General features: G+C 53.1%; 1 protein-coding gene across 1 annotated transcript in view; it reads left to right on the top strand.

Annotated features, from left to right (window-relative positions):
• The window catches only part of VAC14 (VAC14 component of PIKFYVE complex), a 112,885-nt gene that overhangs the window by 27,606 nt on the left and 63,852 nt on the right, over positions 1-21,427 (top strand). Inside the window, exons 10-12 of the mRNA XM_032157854.2 lie at positions 1,117-1,180; positions 10,256-10,400; positions 10,676-10,741. Of these exons, the coding sequence (XP_032013745.1) occupies positions 1,117-1,180; positions 10,256-10,400; positions 10,676-10,741 (275 nt within the window). The remainder of the gene's footprint in view (positions 1-1,116; positions 1,181-10,255; positions 10,401-10,675; positions 10,742-21,427) is intronic.

Below are 21,427 nucleotides of genomic sequence, written 5' to 3' on the forward strand. Positions count from 1 at the left end.
GCGCAGACACAGTGCAGTCACAGTCCTTTCCCCAAAGTCATTTTTTAAGCCCTTTATTGAGATAGAATTCATGTACCACACAATTCACCCAACATCAAGTGTACAATTCAGTGACTTTGTAGATTCACAGGGTTACGTAACCATCACCACAATCAATTTTAGAATATTTTCCGTGCCCTTGAAAGAATCCATTAGCCATTATACCCTATTGCCCCATCTCCTCCAGTCCTAGGCAACCTCCAGTTCACTTTCCGTCTCCATAGGTTTGCCTGTTCTAAACACTTTCGAGAAAGGGATACAATATATAGCCTTTTATGATTGGCTTCTTTCACTTAACACAATGTTTTTAAAGTTCATTTTTATGGCGTGCATCAGTACTTCATCCCTTTTTATTGCCAAATAATAGTCCATTGTATGGCTATACATACACAGCTCATCTATCCATTCATCTGTTGATAGATATTTGGGTTGCTTCTGCTTTTTGGCTATTGTAGATAATGCTGATGTGAACATGATTGATGTACAAGGTTTCATGTGGCCGTAAGTTTTCATTTCTCTTTGGTATATATCTAGGAGTGGAGCTGCTGAGTCATGTGGTGACTCTATGTTTAGCCTTTGGAGGAATGGCCAAACTGTTCTCCAAAGCAGCTTGCACCATTTTACATTCCCACCAGCAATGTACGAGGGTTCCAGTTTCTCCACATTCTCATCAACACTTGCTATTATCTGTCTTTTATTTTAGCCATCCTGATGGGTGTACAGTAGTATCTTGTGGTTTTGATTTGCATTTTCCTGATAGCTAAGGATGCCGGGCATATCTGTCATTTTAAACATCCATTCCCCTCAGGCCAGTGATCCCTTCTGAGATTTGCCAGATGTGTTCAGCACTGGTGTCCCCTCCTTGTGAGATCACTGTGACCACAGACTTACAAGCTTGGGGACTATCAAGAATGACTGGTCATTGGGTCCTCAGGGCTCCAGAGCCATGGTCCTTTTGAAGAGCCTGAATCAAGGTATGGGGCTCTGGAGAGTTCTGTATGTGCTTGTCACAGGGGTCTTGTTTATTCAAGAGACCCAACAGCCTTTCATGACCCCTTGTTCCTCTTCCTCTCCCAGGAGGTCCAGATGGTTCCTGTGACTCCAGCTTCAGTAGCAGCATCAGTGTCTTCACTGCAGCCAGGTAAGTGGCTTGTTTCAGCCAGAGGGTTTGTGGGAAGCGAGCGGCCTAGACCTTTCCCAGATGCAGGAGACTACAGCAGTGACCCAAGGCAAACCCTACTTGCAGCTGCTTCTTTTGGGACACCCTCGTACACAAAAGAGTTAACTGATGAAGGAATCTGAAGGACACTGAGCAAGCCTACCCCACCCAGGCTTGATGGATAGATAGGGTGGATTAGAAGCCATTGGGGGCCAGACATGGTGGCTTATGCCTCTAATCCCAGCACTTGGGGAGGCCGAGGCAGGCAGATGGCTTGAACTCAAGAGTTCAAGACCAGTCTGGGCAACATGGCGAGACCCTGTTTTTACTGAAAATACAAAAAATTATCTGGGTGTGGTGGCGTGCCTGTGGTCCCAGCTACTTGGGGAGGCTGAGGTGGGAGGATCACTTGAGCCAGAGCGGGGCAGAGGTTGAAGTGAGCTGAGATCACACCACTGCACTCTAGCCTGGATAACAGAGTGAGACAATGTCTTAAAAAAAAAAAAAATGAGAGAAAATGGATTGTTCTTACTTATTTTTAAATATTAAAAAAAAATTAAGCTATTGGAGGTCAGTAAACGCAAGTTGTAATAATAAAAGTGCAGCTAATACATGGTGACTGCAGTGAGACACAGTTGCCTTGACTCAGCGCTGTCTGTTTGTCCAGGAAGATGTGGAGCCAACAAGACCCACAAGGGGAAGTCTGTTCAAGGACAGCCTGAGCATGGGCAGTCATTAATCATGTCCAAGATTAAGGATAAATCACCGGCCCCAGGAGCTGTCGTCTCCTGTGCGCCCAGGTCAGCTGTAATGGCGTAGTCTTCCACAAGGGGGCACTGCAGACCAGGCAGCAAAATAATTCTCTTCCTTGGGGCTCCCTCCATACTCCCTGCAAGGTGAAGGGACTCCCCGGGGAGGATACTGTCACGGTTCTGCCCTGGTCTGAGTCCCCTGGACTTGCCCCATGTCACTTTTTCTTTGGGTGACCTTGGCATCTCTGGGGCTAGAGTGGATGGTGGGTCTCATACAGGGGTTTCTTCCCCCTGAACTTGACAGTGAGCCTAGGCCCTGGGAGAGCCAGTCACTCATGAAGAGAAAATGTGCACTCTCCCCCAAGAGGCTCTCCCCCTAGACCCCTAGCTAGGGTTCTTCCCACGTCGATATCATTTGTGAACTTATCCTCATCCCTCAGCACCCTGAGCATGTTTTCCAAGCACGAAGGTGCAGCTGATTATGAAATGTGCCCCTAGGAGCCCCCTACGTCGATGGAGCAGATCAGCGAATGTTGCCTTTCTCTCGTTTTCACATAGCTGTCACACGTTCCAGTGCACCTGCCTGTGCTCACCCCTGCAGGCTCCAAGATAAGAGCTGGCCCCTGAATGTGTCCCTGACCTTCATTCATTTACTCTAGTGGTGAGGCAGAGAAGTAGCCAGGAAGTTACTGGAAAGGGGAGCGATTGATGTGAGGGGTGAAGTTACCGGAAAGGGAGGGCCATGGTGTCTGAGCCCAGGCACTGAGAAGACTGGCTGGGAATAACAGCTAATGCCAGTCAATGCAGCCAGGCTTCCAGGGCCCCAGAGTAGTGCTAAACCTTTATGTCAGATCCTTCAGCTTTGTCTGAGTCCTGTGGGGTCAGTAGTATTACTTTCATGGTAGGGACAAGAAGGAAGGAAGAATAGGGGGCTGCTCTGTGGACAGTGGATCTAGGAGGGGCCCATTGGATGCAGACCTGCTAGGGAGCTGTCACCATTGTCCCCATCAGAGGGGATGGGGGCTCAGGCTGGGGAGAAGCAGCATGTGGAGAAAGTTAGGTGGGTTTGAGAACCGCAGGACTCACTGATGGGTGGGATGGGGTAGGCAGGAGAGAGGTGAGGGAAAGACTGCCTTCTAGAAATGTAGTGTGAGCCAGACCCCAGCTATCCTAGTGTCATTTGCACACCAGAGCTGGAAGGAGGAGCAGGTGTGGGTGGGGTGGTCAAGAGCTCTGTTCCAGGTGGCTCTGAGCATCCCAGGAGAAGCGGGGAGGCAGACTCAGGTACTGGGTCCCGGAAATCGGGGAGCGGTCTGGATGGACATGCAGGGACACGTGTATCCTGCAGAGGGCTTAGCTTTTGCGCTGGAGGCTGTGGAGACAGTGTCACAAGTAGGAATGGCAGGATCTGATCTGGGATTTAAAAGCCTCCCTCTGGCAGCCAAAAGCCTGTTGTAGACTTGTCTCTGTAATCTGGGCTATGGGGATTGAGGGGGAGGTCGGGGAGGTCTAGGAGAACGCAGAGGTAGGCGTAAGCCATGGGCTGCGGAGGGTCACCACTGTCCACTGCCTCGCTAGGGAGACTGTGCTACCGTTGGCTGGGATGAGCCTACAGGAGCCCTCAGTTCTTGTGCCAAGGCCAGGAACTGCTAGACTGGAACCAGGGTTTTGGTTTGTACTTGTCATTCAGGAGCCAATGCCAAATCCTACCTAAAATCCAAACCGTCCTACCTAAAAAGCCAAACAAGAACAAATGATCTAGTGCTTCCTGACTCCTGGTGACAGGTCCCCATGTGGCAGCTGCACAGTCAGTGTCACCAGCTGTGCTGAAGTGCTGGGCACCTTCAGAGTTGTAAAACCAGAGCCAACATGCCGGGGCTCCAGCCCACCACCTTCTTCCCACAGCCGGTATTGACACAGTGAGACTGAGCTTGGACACGAGTGGGATCGTGCAGAGTTGCCAGATAGCCAGACCCACCCTGTGATTCTTCAGCTGCGCCGCTTGCCCAGGGCACCACGTGAGGCCACCAGTTTCACTCAGTTCAGGTCTGCCCAGAGTGGTGGCCAGACTTGAGAGTCCTCCCACGGCAGAAAGGCATTCCCACCTGGCAGGAAACTGCCATGGTGGTGGCAGTCCTGTGCCTCTGAGTGGCCATTGACCCTTGGAGAGCCTGATGAAAGCTGTGGACCCTCTTCCAAAAAAAAATGCACATCCACAGCCGGGCACAGTGGCTCGCGCTTATAATCCCAGCATTTTGGGAGGCCAAGGCAGGAGGATCACCTGAGGTCAGGAGTTCGAGATCAGCCTGGCCAACATGGTGAAACCCCGTCTCTACTAAAAATAAAAATTAAAAAAAAAAAAATAATAGCCAGGCGTGGTGGCACTTACCTGTAATCCCAGCTACTTGGGAGGCTGAAGCAGGAGAATTGCTTGAACCTGGGAGGCGGAGGTTTCAGTGAGCCGAGATCGTGCCACTGCACTCTAGCCTGGGTGACAGAGCGAGACTCTGTCACACACACACCAAAAAAATGCACATCCACATGAAATTCTGAATTCACTTTCAGGGGTTCAAGGATCACCATGGAAGCAATCCTTGCATCCCAGATTTTTTATAAAAGATTTCTCACTTGGACTGAAACACAGGGAGAATTAACTGGCTAAACCTGAGAGCAGAAGCCTTCCTCTTCCCCCTCCCTCGTCTCCCCTCTTCCTGCGATACTCGAGAAGCCCCTGGTGGCCCTAGGCTTAGCCACGGAAGAATGCCACCTGGAAAAGCAGCAGGTGGTGAGGTGGCTGTAGGTCTGGGTTCCTCTACCCTCCAGAGCATGGGAAATACATGGGAGGTGGAAAATTGGACTCCCCAGGGAGAGGTGGAAAGTGAAGGAACCAGGGTGGAGGAAGCATGCTTGCTAGCTGAGGAAAGGGTTCAGAGAGAAATGTCTCCACTGGGTGTGTTCTCTCTCGTGACTGCTCTGCCTGGTGGAGCCAGCTGCCTGGATTCATGCCCTAACTCCAGCATGCCTGGCTGTGGCCTTGGTCAAGTAGCATAATTTCCCTCGCCTCAGTTTCCTCATCTTTAAACTCAGTGTAATGACCGTACTGGCCTCAAAGGGATATGGGGCTTCAGTGAGTTAAAGTATGTAAAGAACAGCCAGGCACGGTGGCTCACACCTGTAGTCCCAGCACTTTGGGAGGCCAAGGCAGGCTGGTTGCTTGAGCCCAGGAGTTAAGAGACCAGCCTAGGGCAACATGGTGAAAACCCGTTTCTACAAAACATACAAAAATGAGCTGGGTGTGGTGGTACATTCCTGTAGTTCCAGCTACTTAGGAGGCTGAGGTGGAAGGATCAGTTGAGCCCCAGAGCTTGAGGCTGCAGTGAGTTGTGATTGCACCACTGCACTCCAGCCTGGGTGACAGAGCGAGACCCTGTCTCAATAATAATAATTTTTAAAAGCTTTTTAAGTATGTAGAGAACATAGCATGATGCCTGGGCCGCAGAAAGCACTTTACACACTTTAGCTACAATTGTTATTATAAGAACCTTGTTATTATCCCCATCTTACAAATGAGGAAACAGACCCAGAGAGATTAACTTCTTGCCCAGAGTCACTCAACTAATTAGTAGCCAAGTTGGAATTCAAGCTAGATCTGTCTGACTCCAGAGCCCATGCATTTAACTTTATTAGTTGCAATTGGAGAGTTCCAGTTTTGCATTTGGCCTCCCTAACTCATTTGATTTAGGAGTTCTCAAACAGGTGTTGTATGAACAGTCTCCACTACGAGGCTCAGGCTGTTGCCAAGGGTCATGATGTCTTCAGTGACACCAGTTCTCCTGGTGTAGCTCACTGTCCTGTAAATAAGCAGGCAGAAAGTTCTAGAAATCAGTATTTCCCAGCTTTAGCCTCTGCTGATTGAAAAAATTTATAATTATCTGTGTTTTAAAGAGCAAGTTCAGTTTCAGAAGCAATTCTATTTTTAGATTTACCTTTCTTCTGATTTGATTAGAGATGTAACCCGAACACCGTAAAAAGTTAGACGTTACAGAAATGAAGTGCTGTCTCCCCGAGAGAACAACTGGAACTTATTATTATTTATTGGTAGTATCAGAAGCATTATTCAGTAAATCTATATTTTAATAGCCACAGCAGTGCCATGCATTTGGAAATTGTAGTACGCGTACATGTAAGACATTCATTATAAGATGCTTTATGAGAAAATGCTCCATGAAAATGGAATTTTGCAGACACCTTGAAATAACTCAGAAGCCCCCAGGAGTGACTCGTCTAGACTTTTTGGAACTGATGCAGAAATCTATTTTAAACTGAGTGAGCTCCCTCTGTTCTTGATGGGTAAGGTAAGCTAGGACAGCGGGGTGCTACCTCTCAGGCTCCGGCCCAGCAGCTGGGGAACTGAGCACATCATGCAGTGTGCCCTCTAGGAAGAGTGCAGGGTCCCAGAGCCCCAGTTTCCCTGCTGAGCATGCGCAGAGCTCAGCAGCAGCAGCCAACCCTGCCCAGCAGAGCAGCTGGGAGCTGACAGCAGCTGGGATCTTGACCCTCCCTTTCCCAGGCACTAAGATCAGTCTGCCTGGTCCTCTAGGGTTCACCTGCTTCCCATGACCTCCACCTCCAGCCAGGCAAGGGAAGAAAAGCCCAGGGAGAGTGTCTCCAGCCCAGGGAATGAGTGCTTGGTACATGGCCTCATGGTCTCAGATGGGTCCCGTACTGCCTCTGGACCTGAGCTTGCTCATCCGTGCCTTGAAGGGTTGTGTTACCTGAACCATGAGGTTCCTTTCAGTGATGAGGTTCTGGGTTGAGTGCGGCAGGAACGCCTCAGTAGCAGCCTGAAGATGCCCTATACCTTCAGGTTCGCTGTGTTCAGGTGTTTGCTATGGAGAAAGTTGGAGAATGTTAATACACGAAATGCTGCCAGTTCACATACCAGCTCCGTGGTATGCTGCCGTTCTTTGGCCCTGATGCAGCACCACTTGCAGGAGAGGCCCCACAGTCTGGCCAGCAGCATCTTAGGGCCACTGTGAGCCACAGAGCTCGGCTTGCAGAGGGGCCACCCAGTCTGGCGTCTTGGCCCTTTTGGATTCTTAGTGTACCCTGCACTGGTGGGGAGCATCAGGCTTCCCCCGTGTCCTCTGCCTCCCCTTGTTTTCTTTTTTTTTTTTCTTTTTGGGACAGGGTCTTGTTCTGTCACCCAGGCTGGAGTACAGTGACACAGTCATAGCTCACCATAGGTGAGCTGACAGCAGCTGGGATCTTGTAATCCTCCCACCTCAGCCTCCCGAGTGTCTGGGACCATAGGAGTGTACCACCACACCCAGCTAACTTTTTAAATTTTTCATAGAGACAGGGTCTTGCAGTGTTGCCCAGGCTGGTCTCGAATTCATGGCCTCAAGTCATCCTCCTGCCTTGGCCTCCCAAAGTGCTGGGATTTCAGGTGTGAGCCACTGTCTACCCTTCTGATAAAAAAATACACTGAAAAGTGTGTGCTAACCTCCTTCCACGGACACCTGGAGCTGCCAGGTATCCCCTGGGCTCAGAGGGGCTGGTCCACACAGGAGCTGACGTTCTGCTGCCCCTCCCAGGAGACAGTGGAGGCAGTGCCACCAGGGACTCTCTCTGAACCTGCTGCCGTGGTCAGGAGGCTGTGCTGTGTGGCAGGTGAGATTATTCTGGAGTCAGACTGATCAGATCCAAAGTGCGGCCCCACCACTCCCTGGCTGTGTAATCTTGGCCAGGTGACTTCCCATCTGTGTGCTTCAGTTCCCTCTTCTCCGAAATGGAAGTGGCGTGCCTGAGGTCATAGGGCTTTTTAAGGAGTGACATGAGGCTGTGTAGGAAAGTGCCCAGCAGAGCGTTCACTTTTCACAACCATCATGGCTGCCATTGTTATCAGAGCTGTTATTCCCCCGGGGGCTCAGACACACCACTGATCCTGCCGCATGCTGGTGGAGTAGGGGACCCGGTCACAGCACCACCCTGCTCCTCACCAGCAGCTCCAGGGCAGTCCCAAGGCTCCCAGGGAAACAAGGAAAAACAAGGCCTTCCTCCCAGGGGGTGCTGTTTCAGCCAAGCTTGTCACAGTGATTTGCCAGGCACGGGGTCCTCGTGACACCCTGGACCCTGGCAGCCTACATGTCCCTGTGGCTCCTGCTGGAAAGGGGCTCACTACAGACTTTGGGGCTCACAGGGTCAGGAAAACCAGGTTGGGGTGGGGGTGGCTTCTGTTCACCTGCTTTGCATAAGGCCTGGGCTGTAGGGTGGCATCTCTTCCACCCCCAGGACATGAGCTTCTCTAGCCAGGGGATTCTTCCAGCCCAAGAAGTGTGTGGAACAGAACGCAAGGGAAGGAGCTCTGCAGGAGGCCAGCCAGGACGGGAAAAAGAGGGACTGGGAGATAAAACAGTAAATGCTGGCCATAGCTAAGGGACTGGCTAGGAAACTGCCAGAGATGACAAGAAAACACTCAGAAAGTCCTGGCATGGACTGTTGTGTGGGCCTCTGCGGCAGCCACGTGGCTACTGAGTGCCTGGTGACTACTCTGAACCAAGGTGCACCGTAACCGTGAAATGCACACCAGGTCCCAAAGGCTTAGGACACAAAAGAGAATATATTTTGTTGGGAATGTTTACATTGACTGTTATATTGATTACATGTTGAGATGCTACTATTTTAGATACATTGGGTCAATTAAAACATAGCATTGAAATTCATTTCACCTGTTTCTCCTTTTTAATTGAAAACTGGAAGATGTAAAATTATATCTGTGACTCACGTTGTATTTCCGCGGGACAGTGGACTTGAGAGAAACTGATTAAGAGACTGATGGGGCCGGTGTTTACCGCCCTAGACTCCTCTACCTGCACAGTACTGTCCCCATCTGTCTCAGGCTAGCAAAGATTTAAATGTTTCGGTATCCTCAGAAGACACCAGGAACTTCCAGCCATGTGACCACTAGGGTTATCACAGTGGCCCCCCTACCCAGGGACTCAGTTCCAGGCTCTGTGGCTGTATCACATGCCTGGAGCTCCTGGCCACCAGAGGATAGATGTGCCCACTCTCGCCCCTGAAATGTGCACCGTGGGGATCATCAAACCATATTAAATAGCAATTCCTCTTAGCAATTACAGAGTGCAGAATCGTGCCCTTTAGGGATTCACATCAAATGAGCTTCAGAGAGGCTGCAGGCGAGTGAGGAAAGCACAGCCATCAGTTCCTGATGCAAATGAATAATTGAGCAGCCTAGAAATGCCACGGAAGAGACGGTTTTATACCGGCAGGGGACTGCTCTGCTGGCCCAGGTCCTCAGGAAATGCAGCCCCTGGCCTGCACCTGTTGGCACCGTTTGGGAAGTACAGTGTAGTGCCTCGGTAGGAACGGAGCCCCTCCCCGACAACCTGAGGTTTTTCTACTCATGCTGCCCGCACCTTGAAAACCCAGCCTGTGCCAGGGAGCAGTGCTTTGGGCAGAAAACCAACTCATAGCCTCCCAGCAGCACCCGCCATCCCACAGGCTGCTTAGCAGGACTTTGGGGACCCGCAGGGCTTCAGTCCACAGAAGCCAGGGGGCTTCCTGTGCCCACCAGAACAAAAGTACCTCCTGAACAATATCCATTTCTCATAGGCAGAGGCTGTGTTACCCCTTTCCCAACTCAAAGGAGCCCATTTTGGTCTCAACTCTCAAGGTGTCTCTCCTAGGCCAAATGTGCTGAGTGCCCTGGTGCAGTGACAAGGCACAATGACAAGCCTCGATCCCTGACCTCACTTGAGAAACATCCTTCAGGTGGTCGGTGAAGGGCCTGGCAGAGGTCAACAGTTGTTATCGGGACCTTCCCTCGTATGGTCCGGACCTGGTGGTTTTGTTTTTTCAAGAAAGGGTCTGAACTTAATGCCCTGAGCCTGGTCAGGTCAGCTCAGTGATTCGGAGAGGGTTTCTCCTCCTGTGCAAGCCAGGCTGGTGCTGGAGAAAGAAAAGGAAAACTGAGTGGGAGCCCAGCAGACCGGTCCTTGTCCCCCAAACACGGTTATCATGGTTCCAACCCAGCAGCAAGTTCCAAACTTCTTTGGAAAGGGAGAGAGAGAAGCCCCCTTCAAACCCCTGGGCTGGGCTGAGCTGGGCTGGTGGGAGACCAGCAAGGATGTGTGGGATCAGGTCATCCCTGACCCCTGATCCCCCTGGACAGTGGTTAGCAGTGTGTGACTCAGGATATGCAGGCCCAGAGTGGTGCCATGACTCCATGGGAGACGGCTGTGGTGGGTTTCACCTCTGCTCTCCCTCCTGGTCTTACCCACAGCACTGAAAGAGCCCCAGTGACCCTTCACCTCGACGGGATCGTGCAGGTCCTAAACTGCCACCTCAGTGACACAGCCATTGGGATGATGACCAGGATTGCAGTTCTCAAGTGGCTCTACCACCTCTACATCAAAACTCCTCGGAAGGTGAGCCCCAGGCCCCTCCAAGCCAGGGGCCTCTTCTGGGTCTGCCTTGGTTTTCCAGGGCCTGCCCATGGTTGGTAGCATTTTGGTCATTGTACTTCTAGGGAAACCCTGGCCAGCAGAGAAGTGACAGGTGCTGCGAGGAGCCCTCGTTGTGCCGGGGAGGGAAGTGGTCCGTGCAGACCAGTGGGTCCGTGCACACCAGCAGGACACTGCACTGAGCGCAGTCCCAGGGCGAAGGGAGCGCTCACGGGCACCCCTGCTTTTCTGCTCTCCAGATGTTCCGGCACACGGACAGCCTCTTTCCCATCCTACTGCAGACGTTATCAGATGAATCAGATGAGGTAGGTCACCAACGCCACCCGTCCTTATGGAACATCGGCTGCCCTGCCTCCCCTTGTTAGTGACTGAGATATGCTTATTTTGGTACAGTGCATCCTTCCTAGAGGTAAAGCTGTGTTTAATACTCACTTTGGGGCCAGGTGCAGTGGCTCACACCTGTTTTTCCAGCACTCTGGGAGGCCAAGGCAGGTGGATCACTTGAGGCCAGGAGTTCGAGACTAGCCTGGCCAACATGGTGAAACTCCGTCTCTATTCAAAATACAAAAATTAGCCGGGCGTGGTGGTGCACGCCTGTACTCCCAGCTGCTCAGGAGGTTGAGGTGGGAGAATTGCTTGAACCCAGGAGGCAGACGTTGCAGTGAGCAGAGATCGTGCCACTGCACTCCAGCCTGGGTGACAGAGTGAGACCCTGTCTCAAGAAAAAAAAAACAAAACTCACTTTAGGAGTGAGGTCTCTTCTGTAGACCCTTCTGGAGCAGCTGGGGCAGAGTGTCAGTGAGGGAGGCAGCACAGGGCAGCTTGTGGGAGCTTGACTTGGAGTCAGGCTGCCCAAAGGCAAGACACTTAGTATCTCTGCATCTCAGCATCTCAGTTTTCCTCTGTTCATTGAGGGCAGTAACCATAGGGGGATGTGAGAGGGAAATGATCCATGTAAAATGCTAAGCACTGGGCCAGCCCCTGCCGCACGCTCAGTTAGCGTTGGTTGTGTTACTCATTTCAGCTGGACTCCATTATGACCTCTAGTTTGAAATAGGACCCTTAAGCTTTGCCTTTTTGGGGCCACCGAGAGCTGCTGGTGCAGAGGGAGAGGCTGACCCAGATCCCAGGCAGCAGGAGTGAGCCCTCTGAGAGAGCTAGAGTACAGAGGCTGGCCTGGGAGGTGGAGGGGGCACCTGGCTCTTCCTGTCATCTGGGCGGGAGTCTGCCCCAGCCACACACACACCTTTCCGCACTCCATTCTCAGCCACGCCCATTGCGTAGTGTTCCTTTACCGGGTTCCCCTGCCTCCCAGCCAAGCGGCAGGGTTTGCAGCCACGCGTGCCCATTGCACGGCAGCATCCCGTCCCTCCATCCATACCAGCCCTTCAGGCTGCATCTCAGATGCTGACGGTCCAAGCTGAGCCTCAGCCCACTTTCCTCTTCTGAGCTCCCAGGCACTGTGAGCTGTAGGCAGAGCTGTATCTCCATGAGGCAGCCAGCTCGTGAATCAACAGACCTGCCCACACTGCAGAGAGTGGATGAGGCTGGGTGGGGGGAATGGGAGAGGGCTATTGCTCACCAGTCCCCATGGAATGAGGCTCCTCAGTCTTCCCTGGGCTGGTGCCAGGGTTGTGGGGGGCCCGGGCAGCTGTCCTGCAGCCTGAATTTGCTTTCCCGAACCTGGGCTGAAGAGAGAAATGGACAGGCAGGTATCAGGCTCTAGGTCCTCTGAGGTTTTCTGTATTACCAGAAAAATCCAAAACAGATGGTCTGTGAGTATGTCCTTGGCCTCTCTTGCCTACTCCCCGCCCCCATGCGTACACACACACACACACACACAAACACACAGACACACACACACACCCTCTCCTGCACCACCCCCTGCAGCGCGAGGCCCAGGTGGACTTGGCCCCGTTCTGTGTGCGAGTTGGGAGTGACTCACTGCACAGTCACAGCCCTCATTTCAATACAAAAAGGAAGAGCAGAACTTTGCTGATTGGTTCCTTCCCTAGGACCTCACTGGAAGCAGCTGAGTTTTCAGTCCTTTAAATTGAGTTGTTTAATCCCATCCAGCTTTCTGTGCTTGAAATTGGTTTTTGTGTGCGTGTGCATTTAAAGGGAGCAGGCGGAGATGCAGTCCATTAAACAGCGCTGTTCAGGCTGCGGCTGTGGAAACTCGATTTGCTGAAGTGCCAAATGTTGTCAGGACTTTGGGGCACGTCTTGTGGGCCTGCACTGGGGAGGGCATGGAAGCTGCTCTGGGGGACAGTTGGGGACAGTTGAGGGGTACCATAACAGCAGTGAAGAGCCTCTGCTTCCCCTTTTCTCTAGAGGAGGGATTTGGGGACCTTAATCATTAGTGATGAGTCCTGATTCTACCCCATCCGGTTGCTTTCCAGAATCACATTCCTAAGTGTCCCCTGCTTAATCTTTGGTGAGCCTGAGGGTGTGCTGTGTACTTGGCAACGGGAAAACAGCCATGAACAAGACAAAGCCCATCTTCTCCTGAAAGTTCCTTTCTAGGATAGCTAGAAAGTGCCCTCAGGATTTTTCAAATATTTCCAAACAGCCCTGATCTCGAGTTGGAGCTCCCTGGGATTCAAGACTATGAAAGCCTGTTAGGTCAAGCAGGAACACAGCCAGACAGGCAGGTCCTCTCCTACCAAAGTCCTCACTCATGGAAGTTAACCTCAGTGCTCGCTGCGAAGGCTGTCACTTCCAGCGAGGCAGCCCCACAGCACAGGTTGTCATGGAAGATTCTTAATTGTAGGAAGTCATTACCGTGGGAGGAACCACACTAGACCCTTCACTTGTGTCTGTAGAACCCTCACGACGGTTCTCCAGGGGGAGTCATCTTACTTCCATTTTGCAGTTCAAAAAACTGTGGCCTGAGGAGGTCACGTGACCTGCACACAGCTAGGAGGTGGTAGAGCCCAAACCCAGAGCCAGATCTGTTTGGCACCAAAGCCTGGGCCCTTAATCGCTTCCTCACCAGGCCTGAGTCTCACCCAGCGTGCTGCCAGCCCATGTCAGCAGCAGGAGGCGAGCTTGTGTGTGTGTGGTTGTATCTTCCTCCTCATTTCCTCATGATTTCACCAGGGGAAGGTTTGTGGTCTTCTCTTGTTCCAGAAGTTCTTTAGTGTGGAGAGTGTGGAGAGGTGTATGTGTTTTTTGTTGTTTTTGTGGGGTTTTTTTTTATTATTATCATTGAGATGGAATCTCACTCTATCGCCCAGGCTAGAGTGCAGTGGTGTGATGTCGGCTCACTGCAACCTCCACCTCCTGGGTTCAAGCAGTCCTCCGGGTTCAGCCTCAGCCTCCCAAGTAGCTGGGATTATAGGTGTATACCACCACACCTAACTTTTTGCATTTTTAGTAGAGACGGGCTTTCACCGCATTGGCCAAGTGGTCTTGAACTCCTGACCTCAAGTGATCTGTCTGCCTTGGCCTCCCAAAGTGCTGGGATTACAGGCATGAGCCACCATGCCCAGCTGGTATGTGTACTTTGAAAAAGCTCCCCCTTCAGCCCCCAGATCCTTCGTCCACTTTTCTTATTGATCTGTAGCAGCTCTTTGTATATTTGGGACATTCACTTTGTCATCTGTGTTGCAAATGTCTTGCTCTCCCAGGATGGTTGTGATAAACCCACATGTTCCTCCCTCTCGCTGAGAGCCACTGCTCCCAGGGGACAGTGTGCTCAGGTGTTGGTGATGCAAGAGCTGGCGCAGTAAAGCCTCAGAGACCCAGCTCTGCCGCCACCACCATCTCTCTCAGTCCCACGGGCACGTGGTCTCGCTGGGGTGTCTCCTCTGCCATTGTTTGTCAGTTCCACCGAGTGACACCTCGTTAGTCTCCACCCTCTGGCATCCTCAGTTGTCTCTGCCTTCCCATTATTCAAGATAAGTGGCTGTTTCCTTAGCACCGCCTGCTCCTTGCAGACATTATCTGAAAATTCCTTTTGTCAAAAAGAATTTGCAGGTGTCAAATTAATATTCCTGGCACTGGAGTAGAAATCCTCCCATAGCTAGAGATCTGATTGTTTTTAAGTGAAAATGTGACCCTGATTTCCACAGTGCAGAATGCAGGGTGCGTGCTCACCACATCCTGCTGGGTCCCTGTTTGGGAGGTGGGACTGCTGCTTCCCCTGCCCAGAAGATGCCAGCTGTTGGCTGCCTGGCAGCTGGGCAGCCGCCATGCTGCCTGAGTGAGTTCTGCCTGTAAGATGGCCATGCCCCCACCTGTGAGTATCCACGGGATGGGGGCCCTCTCCATGGTCCCGATGGTGGGACCTCGGGTAGTCCACAGCTCCTAGGCACAGCTGCCTCCCAGCCTGCATTTAGAACTCGCAGGGTGATCACAGTCTCCAGAAAATCCTGGGAGGATGTCTATTCCCCTCTGAGTGAACGTGAACGTCCCAGACAGGTGGCCATGACCCTGGCTTGAATCCTAGTTCTAACCCTTCCTTGCCAGGGACCCTGGCCAAGGAGTTTACCCTCCCTGGGCCTGTGAAAAGGGGATAATGATGTCTACACCTGCCTCATAGGCGTGTTTAAAGAGAAAGTGTAATCCCCCCACCCAGATCCTGGCCCATTGTAGTGACCTGTCTGTCGTTACAAGTATGTTTGGGGGAACTTGGCGTCTGGCTGTGGTGAACTCCCCCGCCCAGGAGCCAGGCTGTTTCTCAGTCCTGTGAGCCATCTTGATGTCCTTCAGTAACGCTTTAGAGTCTTTTTTTGTAGGTTTTATTCACTTGTGATGAATACTCTCGGTGTTTTGTAATTTTGATGTGATTCTGAATGACTTCCCTCTCTGGTTCTTCCTTCCCTGCCCAGGTGACACTGAGGCCTGGTGGTTAAGAGCACAGGCTTTGGGTTCAGGAAGTCTGGGAGTCCACCCTGGGCTCTGCCACTTGATGGTTGGTAACCTAGCCTCTCTGAGCTTTACGTTCCTTATTTATAAACAGAAAATAATAATGGAAGCTTGCCCCCAGGTTTGTTATAAGGATGAAAATGAGATCATGAATGTCAAATGCTCCCCTCGGGACCCAGCACACGCAAACCCATGATAAGCAGTAGCTCCTCCGATGCAGGAGGTCATTTCTGTAAAGGGCCTGGAGATGCACACTGTGATCAGGGCAATGGGCTCCGCATCTGCTCCCGGTCCTCCCTGCCTCCGCTTCAGCAGCAAAAGCCGGGACAGAAGCTGCTCTCTGTTTTCCTGCCTGTCTGTAGAGGCTGGAGGACCTCAGGGGTGTTTGAGGGACTTGAGTTCCATTTTGAGGTCATAGAAAGGCAGACAAGGATACAGTGGGCCGCAGGACTGGCCTCCTATGCTTTTCTCTCCCCTCCCGTCTTCCCTTCTCCAGCTTCCCCAGTACTCCTGGGCTGAGGCTGCCCAGAGCAGGAGCAAGGCTGCATTCAGCATGAACCCTACTCATTAGAGCCCCATCGTCAGCAAGTTCACAGCACCACTTCCCTGACTCGCAGGCGGAAGGGCTCCAGCTGGCCGCCCTGGGTCCAGGGAGAGGAGGAGAAATGGCGGCGTCAGCAGAGGACCTGCATTGGAGCCTCCACAGCCACAAAAGCAAAACCTTTGAGATCCAGAAGGCATACCCTGCTGGGCTCAGTCACCAGCATGAACTGTTTTCTTTGCAGTTGGGCCTACAGAGACAGAGACTCCCCAGAGTCTTCCCAGCATCTCAGAGCCGGGGTGTCCTTAACACTTTGGAGAAGAGAGTCTCAACCCAAGAGGAACTCCTCTCTTCCCCCTTCCTTAGCTTCAGAGTAACAGAAAAATTGCTGATGGGAGTTTGTGGCTTTTGTGACTGGTGTAGATGCAAAGAAAAGAAATGAGAACCACCTTTCTGGAAAAATTGGAAAGTAGGATTCCAAGGGCAGTATTCATGGCAATGATAGCGTTTCTAGTTTGAGAACCCACTCACTGCATGAAGAACATGGGCCACCCGTCACACCCACTGTGGCACGGCCATGACTCAGGAGGAAAGGATGGTAGCGGGCAAGAGTCTAGGGAGTGATGTAAGGGCATCTGAAAAGGAGCTTTTGTTGTAAGTTTCTTAAGGTACGCTATGGGTACAGTGATGTACCCAGTCCAAGGTGGCCCGGTGCCTCCCCAACCCAGTGGTACCTGGGTTGAGGACAGGTAGCAGACGTGCCTGGACCATGGGGTAGAACCCCAAGGGCTGTCCCAGCCTCTGCTGACTCCTGAGGAGAGAGGAATTGGGCGCCTTGAGGGACTCCTCACTCTGATGGCAGATGCCCTATCCAGCCCTCCTTGGTCTCAGGCCTCTCAGCCCCTCACCAGCAGGGTAGGCGCTGGGAAGCACCCCCTGCCATGCCCTAGACTGTATTTTAAGGTGCGATTTGCTTTGGTAGGGGAGGAAGGGGAGAGTTCATTTGTTTTCATGGTGCAGGTCCTAGGATAAATGGATGGGAAAAACTCAGGAGGTTCTCAGATCTGAAAGGAGAGCGCTCACTGGGGGCAGGCCGAGTTGCCAGAAAGAGAAGCAGATCGGGGCTTGCCTAGGAGCCCAGAGGAGCGGCCCAACTTGGGCTGGCAGCACCACTGCTGCTGCCACGCCTGCCTGCAGCCTCAGCCCAGCCCAGAGCAGAGCAGAGCTGGGGTGAGGCTGCCTGGCTTCCTGCCTCAGGACAGAAGCAGCCGTGTGTGTCACCCCAGCATGCCCCTTTCCTTCTCCAGCCTCATGCCACCCGGTCCACAGATGTACTCCCTTACCTTATCCCTCCCAAGCAGTCCTTGTCACCGTGGTCAGGTGGGTCGGTCAGCTGGGTCCCAGGGTTCATCTGCCTGCTTTAAAGGGATTTAATTCTTGATGACAGGGACTTTGGCCTGGGGTCCCACCTGGAGGAAGCCCCAAATCCCAGAGCTGTGCTGTGAGGAATGGTGGGAGGAAGCAGAGTGCCCCTAGGTTCCCAGGTGGCTGGGGCTGCTCTCTGCCATCCCCCAAAGGGAGGACCTGTTACTGCCATCCCTCAGTGTCTCCCCCAAAATGGGGGCTTCCACTAAAGTAGAGGCCCCTTCATTTGAGGGCAGCTTAGAGAGCCAATGCCGACCCCTCCACCACCCCTGCTGCAGCTTTCTTTAGGAACCGTGGTGGGTCATGTGTCAACCCCTCGTATCAGTGAGAGGAGACTAGGAGGAGGTGAGGGCACCAGCTGAAGTCTGCGGGGCTTGTGTCCCGTTCTGAGGACATTGCATCTGTGTCTTAATGAATCCACGTGGTGGTCCAGGAGTGATCTCAGTTATCCTGAGGTGTGAGGAGGATCACTTGCCTAAGGTCACACTGTCAGCAGCCAGAATTGACAGTCAAATCTGTCTGATTCTAGAGCATCTAAAACCCCACACAAGGTGTCACCTCACTGCAGAGCAGGGACCTGGCCCAGGCTAGAGGCACTGCCTTATCTAGGCCCAGGCCCTCCGCTGACCCAATGGGGTTTTGTCCTTGGCTGACCTTCAGTTCTAAATGCACCTTCTCCCTCTGTGCATTTAACTTTGACCTCATTCTCCTGCACCTTCCCAGGCCCCATGGGCTGTCCCTGGCTGCTCACTGACCTGGTGGCCCCCAGCTCCCCTCCAGGGCTCAGTCCAGAAGCCCTCTCCATCTTCCACCTGGCTGACCTTCTCCCAGAAGGGCTGAGGCCAGTGGCCAGGCCTGCTGCAGGGTGGTGTGGAAGCTGCCTGGGTGCGGATCAGGAGGGCCAGCCTCTGCCCCCACGCTGCCCAGCTCTCCACGGGACTAGCAGGTCACACGACACCGCCTCACCTCGGTTTTCTTCCCAGAGTGCTGGGGTTGGACTGGATGGTCTGAGATCCCTTCCAGCCCTGAATCTGTGTGGTCCTGACTCTGCTCCCTGGAATACTAATGCTGTCTGCTTAGAAGTGGACAGTCTTCTGTAAGAACAGGACTTGTTTTTCCTCCTCAGATTCTTGCCTCAGTGTTCACTTCCCTCCCATTTTCATTCCATCCACTCTCCAAAACAAACAAAAACACCCCTCCACCCCCACCTCAATCCTACAGATATCTTTAAAATCAGTTCACACAGTAAGATACAACCTCAGCCCAGAGAACGGAGGGGTGCCGTGTCGGTGCCCAAAGAACTTGACTCCTCTTGCAAGAGCCCAGCCTGCAGGGGAGAGGAGCTGGGTGGGAACTGATGGCCCGGGGATCCTCTTCCTGATGCACCCTTGGCAGGCCCTGCCGAGGGCAGGGGACACTGCCCTCTGTCACCTCTCCCCGCGGCTGTCCCTACAGCTTCTTTTGGGGGCTTCTGAGAGCAAGTAAGTGGGAGTCATGGGCCAGGGAGAAGAGCGACCGCCAGCCAGCAAAACAGCTAGACTCCAGTCACGGCCCTGAGCCTTCCTCCTCGGGGACAGCTGGGCCCCAGGCCCAGCAGAGATACCGGCAGCCGCCGCTGGGGGTTCAGGGAGGACTGTGGTCTTCTAAAATGAGGCTTGGCAGCAAATCGTTGCTAGGGAAGAGAGGGGAACGGCAAGGTAACAGTCCCAGAACTGTACCCGCTGAGAGGGCCTCTGCCCACCCCTCATTCTTCCAGATGTTCTCACCTTGTGGTGTCAGTGCCCACAGCAGCCACCCCAGAGCACGGGGGACCCAGAGTAACAGCGGCCAGCCTCGCCGCCTCCTTCCAGGGAAGACAGGACTGTGTGCCAGGAGGGTTTGAGTATTTACCTCTCCACCTTCCTTGCCCTGGGCAGATGGACCAGTGAGGACCCGGAGCTGGGCACAGTAACTGGTGTGAGTGGATTGGGGGCCAGGAGGGTGCTGCCTAGCTCCTGGTGAAGGCAGAGGTTGGGCTGAGAAGCGTGGTGGAAAGGGAGGCTGCTCTCCCAGCAGCAGGGCCTCTGGGGTAGGAGGAACACCACAAAGGGGAACCAGCCCAGCCAGCCTTTCCCTGAGGCAGGAATGGGCGCTCTCACTCACACCTCCTAGAGCCAAGCTGCAGGGTGAGTTGCCTGCAGGACTGAGCACACCATCCGGCCCCGGCTCAAGCCACACAACAGAGCCATCTAAACCAGGACTGTCACCAGAATTCCCTGGAGCTTTTAAAATCCAGCTGCTTGGGCCTCACTCCCGGCCTTCCTCAGTGGTCCCTCAAGCAGAGCCTGGGTGCCCAGGGGCTGGTGTTTTTCACATGCTCCCCGGTGGATTTGGTGCACATCTTTGGTTGGGAGCACACATACAGACCAGTGTGAGATCTTGCTTGGAGACTGCAGGCCATATGCCCCCAGCTCTCAGCCCTGGTGCCCTCTCCATGCAGCCCTAGGCGAGGCAGCCAAGCCAGGGCCCCCGGTTTTCACCGCACTTAGCGTTCCTGCGTCCTCAGAAGCCAAAATTTCTTCCAAGTCGTGTGTTGGTTTTTCCTCCTCTGGAGATGGCCAAGGCTGAGTCAGCTGGATTTCCCAGGCACCTCCCTGTTGGCAAGTCACAAGGCCTACAGACTGGGCGGGAGCTTGGGTGAGCCCAGGTGAGCCCAGAGATGTAGAGGACTGGGACCATCCCCCACTGCTAATGAGACCCACCATTTTCACACTGGCTTGCTCTGTTCCACACCCTGTGCTTGGCCACCTGTGAGTGATCTTAGTTCATCTTCACGATCAGACAACCCTGCGAGGGTAGGTTCTCTTTTTTTTTTTTTTTTTTTTAGTTTTGTTTTTTTTTCCTGGCTGGAGTGCAGTGGCGCAATCTCGGCTCACTGCAAGCTCCGCCTCCTGGGTTCACGCCATTCTCCTGCCTCAGCCTCTCCGAGTAGCTGGGACTACAGGCGCCCGCCACCACGCCCGGCTAATTTTTTGTATTTTTAGTAGAGACAGGGTTTCACCGTGGTCTCGACCTCCTGACCTCGTGATCCGCCCGCCTCGGCCTCCCAAAGTGCTGGGATTACAAGCGTGAGCCGCCGCGCCCGGCCTCTCGTTTTCCCCATTTCCCCTAAGAGGAAACTGGAGAGGTTAAGTAACTTGGACCGGATCTCACTTATATGCTCCATGAAGCCTTGTTTATCTGTCCATCTGTCTGTTTGTCTCTCTCTCTCTCACACACACACACACACACACACACACACACACACACACACACCCCCTCCTCCTGCACATCAAGGCTGGGCCAGGTTCCCTCTGTGTCTCTATGTCCCCCCGTCCACTCAGACCCTCTCCTAGCCCTAATCCCTCTCCATCATGGCCCGTTGGCTGGGAGTTCTGTGAGGACAGTCCGTTCAGCCCACAGTAGGTGCTCAGAAGCGTCCTCTGAGAAAGTGAACAAATAGGAGTTTGGCTGGATGAGGGGCTCATCTCCTTGGACGTGCCCCACATCTGGGGCCTGTCCTGCTGCACTGGGCCCTCCCACAGCAGATTGGAAGGGAGGCCTATGGGGTAGAGCCTGCATCCTTAGCTTGGGGGCTGTGCGTAGCTTGCAAGTAAACCACAATGAAGCAGGGCCCTGGAGGGAGGCAGGAGCCTTCTCCTGGCTGCTGTGGCCCCTAGGCTCATCTCCTGGTAACGGAGCCATAGTGGGTATGAGTGGACACCACTCTCGTGCTGCCCTCAGTGCAGCAGGCACCACCCCATTCCCTGCCCAGCTCATGGGGAGAATTTATAACCCTGAGAATGTACCCTCTGGGTCAGGGCCCAGGATGGTGCAAGTGAGCAATGGCTGGAATCAGCTGGAAGGAGGGGAGACCTTGGAATGGGTGGGAGAGAAGACAGGGGTCAGGGATCTGGTCTCAAAGGTGTCTTACCCGAGGCTGGCCTTTCTTTTCTCCTTTACCCTAAGAGGGATGGCCGCTAGAGTATTCTCAGCTGCCAGACCCAGTGCTGGCACTAATAGTGCTGTCACTATTAATCAGTGGAACCTAACAGCGTTAGGCACTGGCCTCTGGCATATGTGGCACAGTGCTGGACACTGAAGGAAAGGTGGCACAATGTTTAAACATAGAACG

This window comes from Hylobates moloch, unplaced genomic scaffold (genome assembly GCF_009828535.3).
Source record: "Hylobates moloch isolate HMO894 unplaced genomic scaffold, HMol_V3 SCAFFOLD_6, whole genome shotgun sequence".
NCBI classification, from domain to species: domain Eukaryota; kingdom Metazoa; phylum Chordata; class Mammalia; order Primates; family Hylobatidae; genus Hylobates; species Hylobates moloch.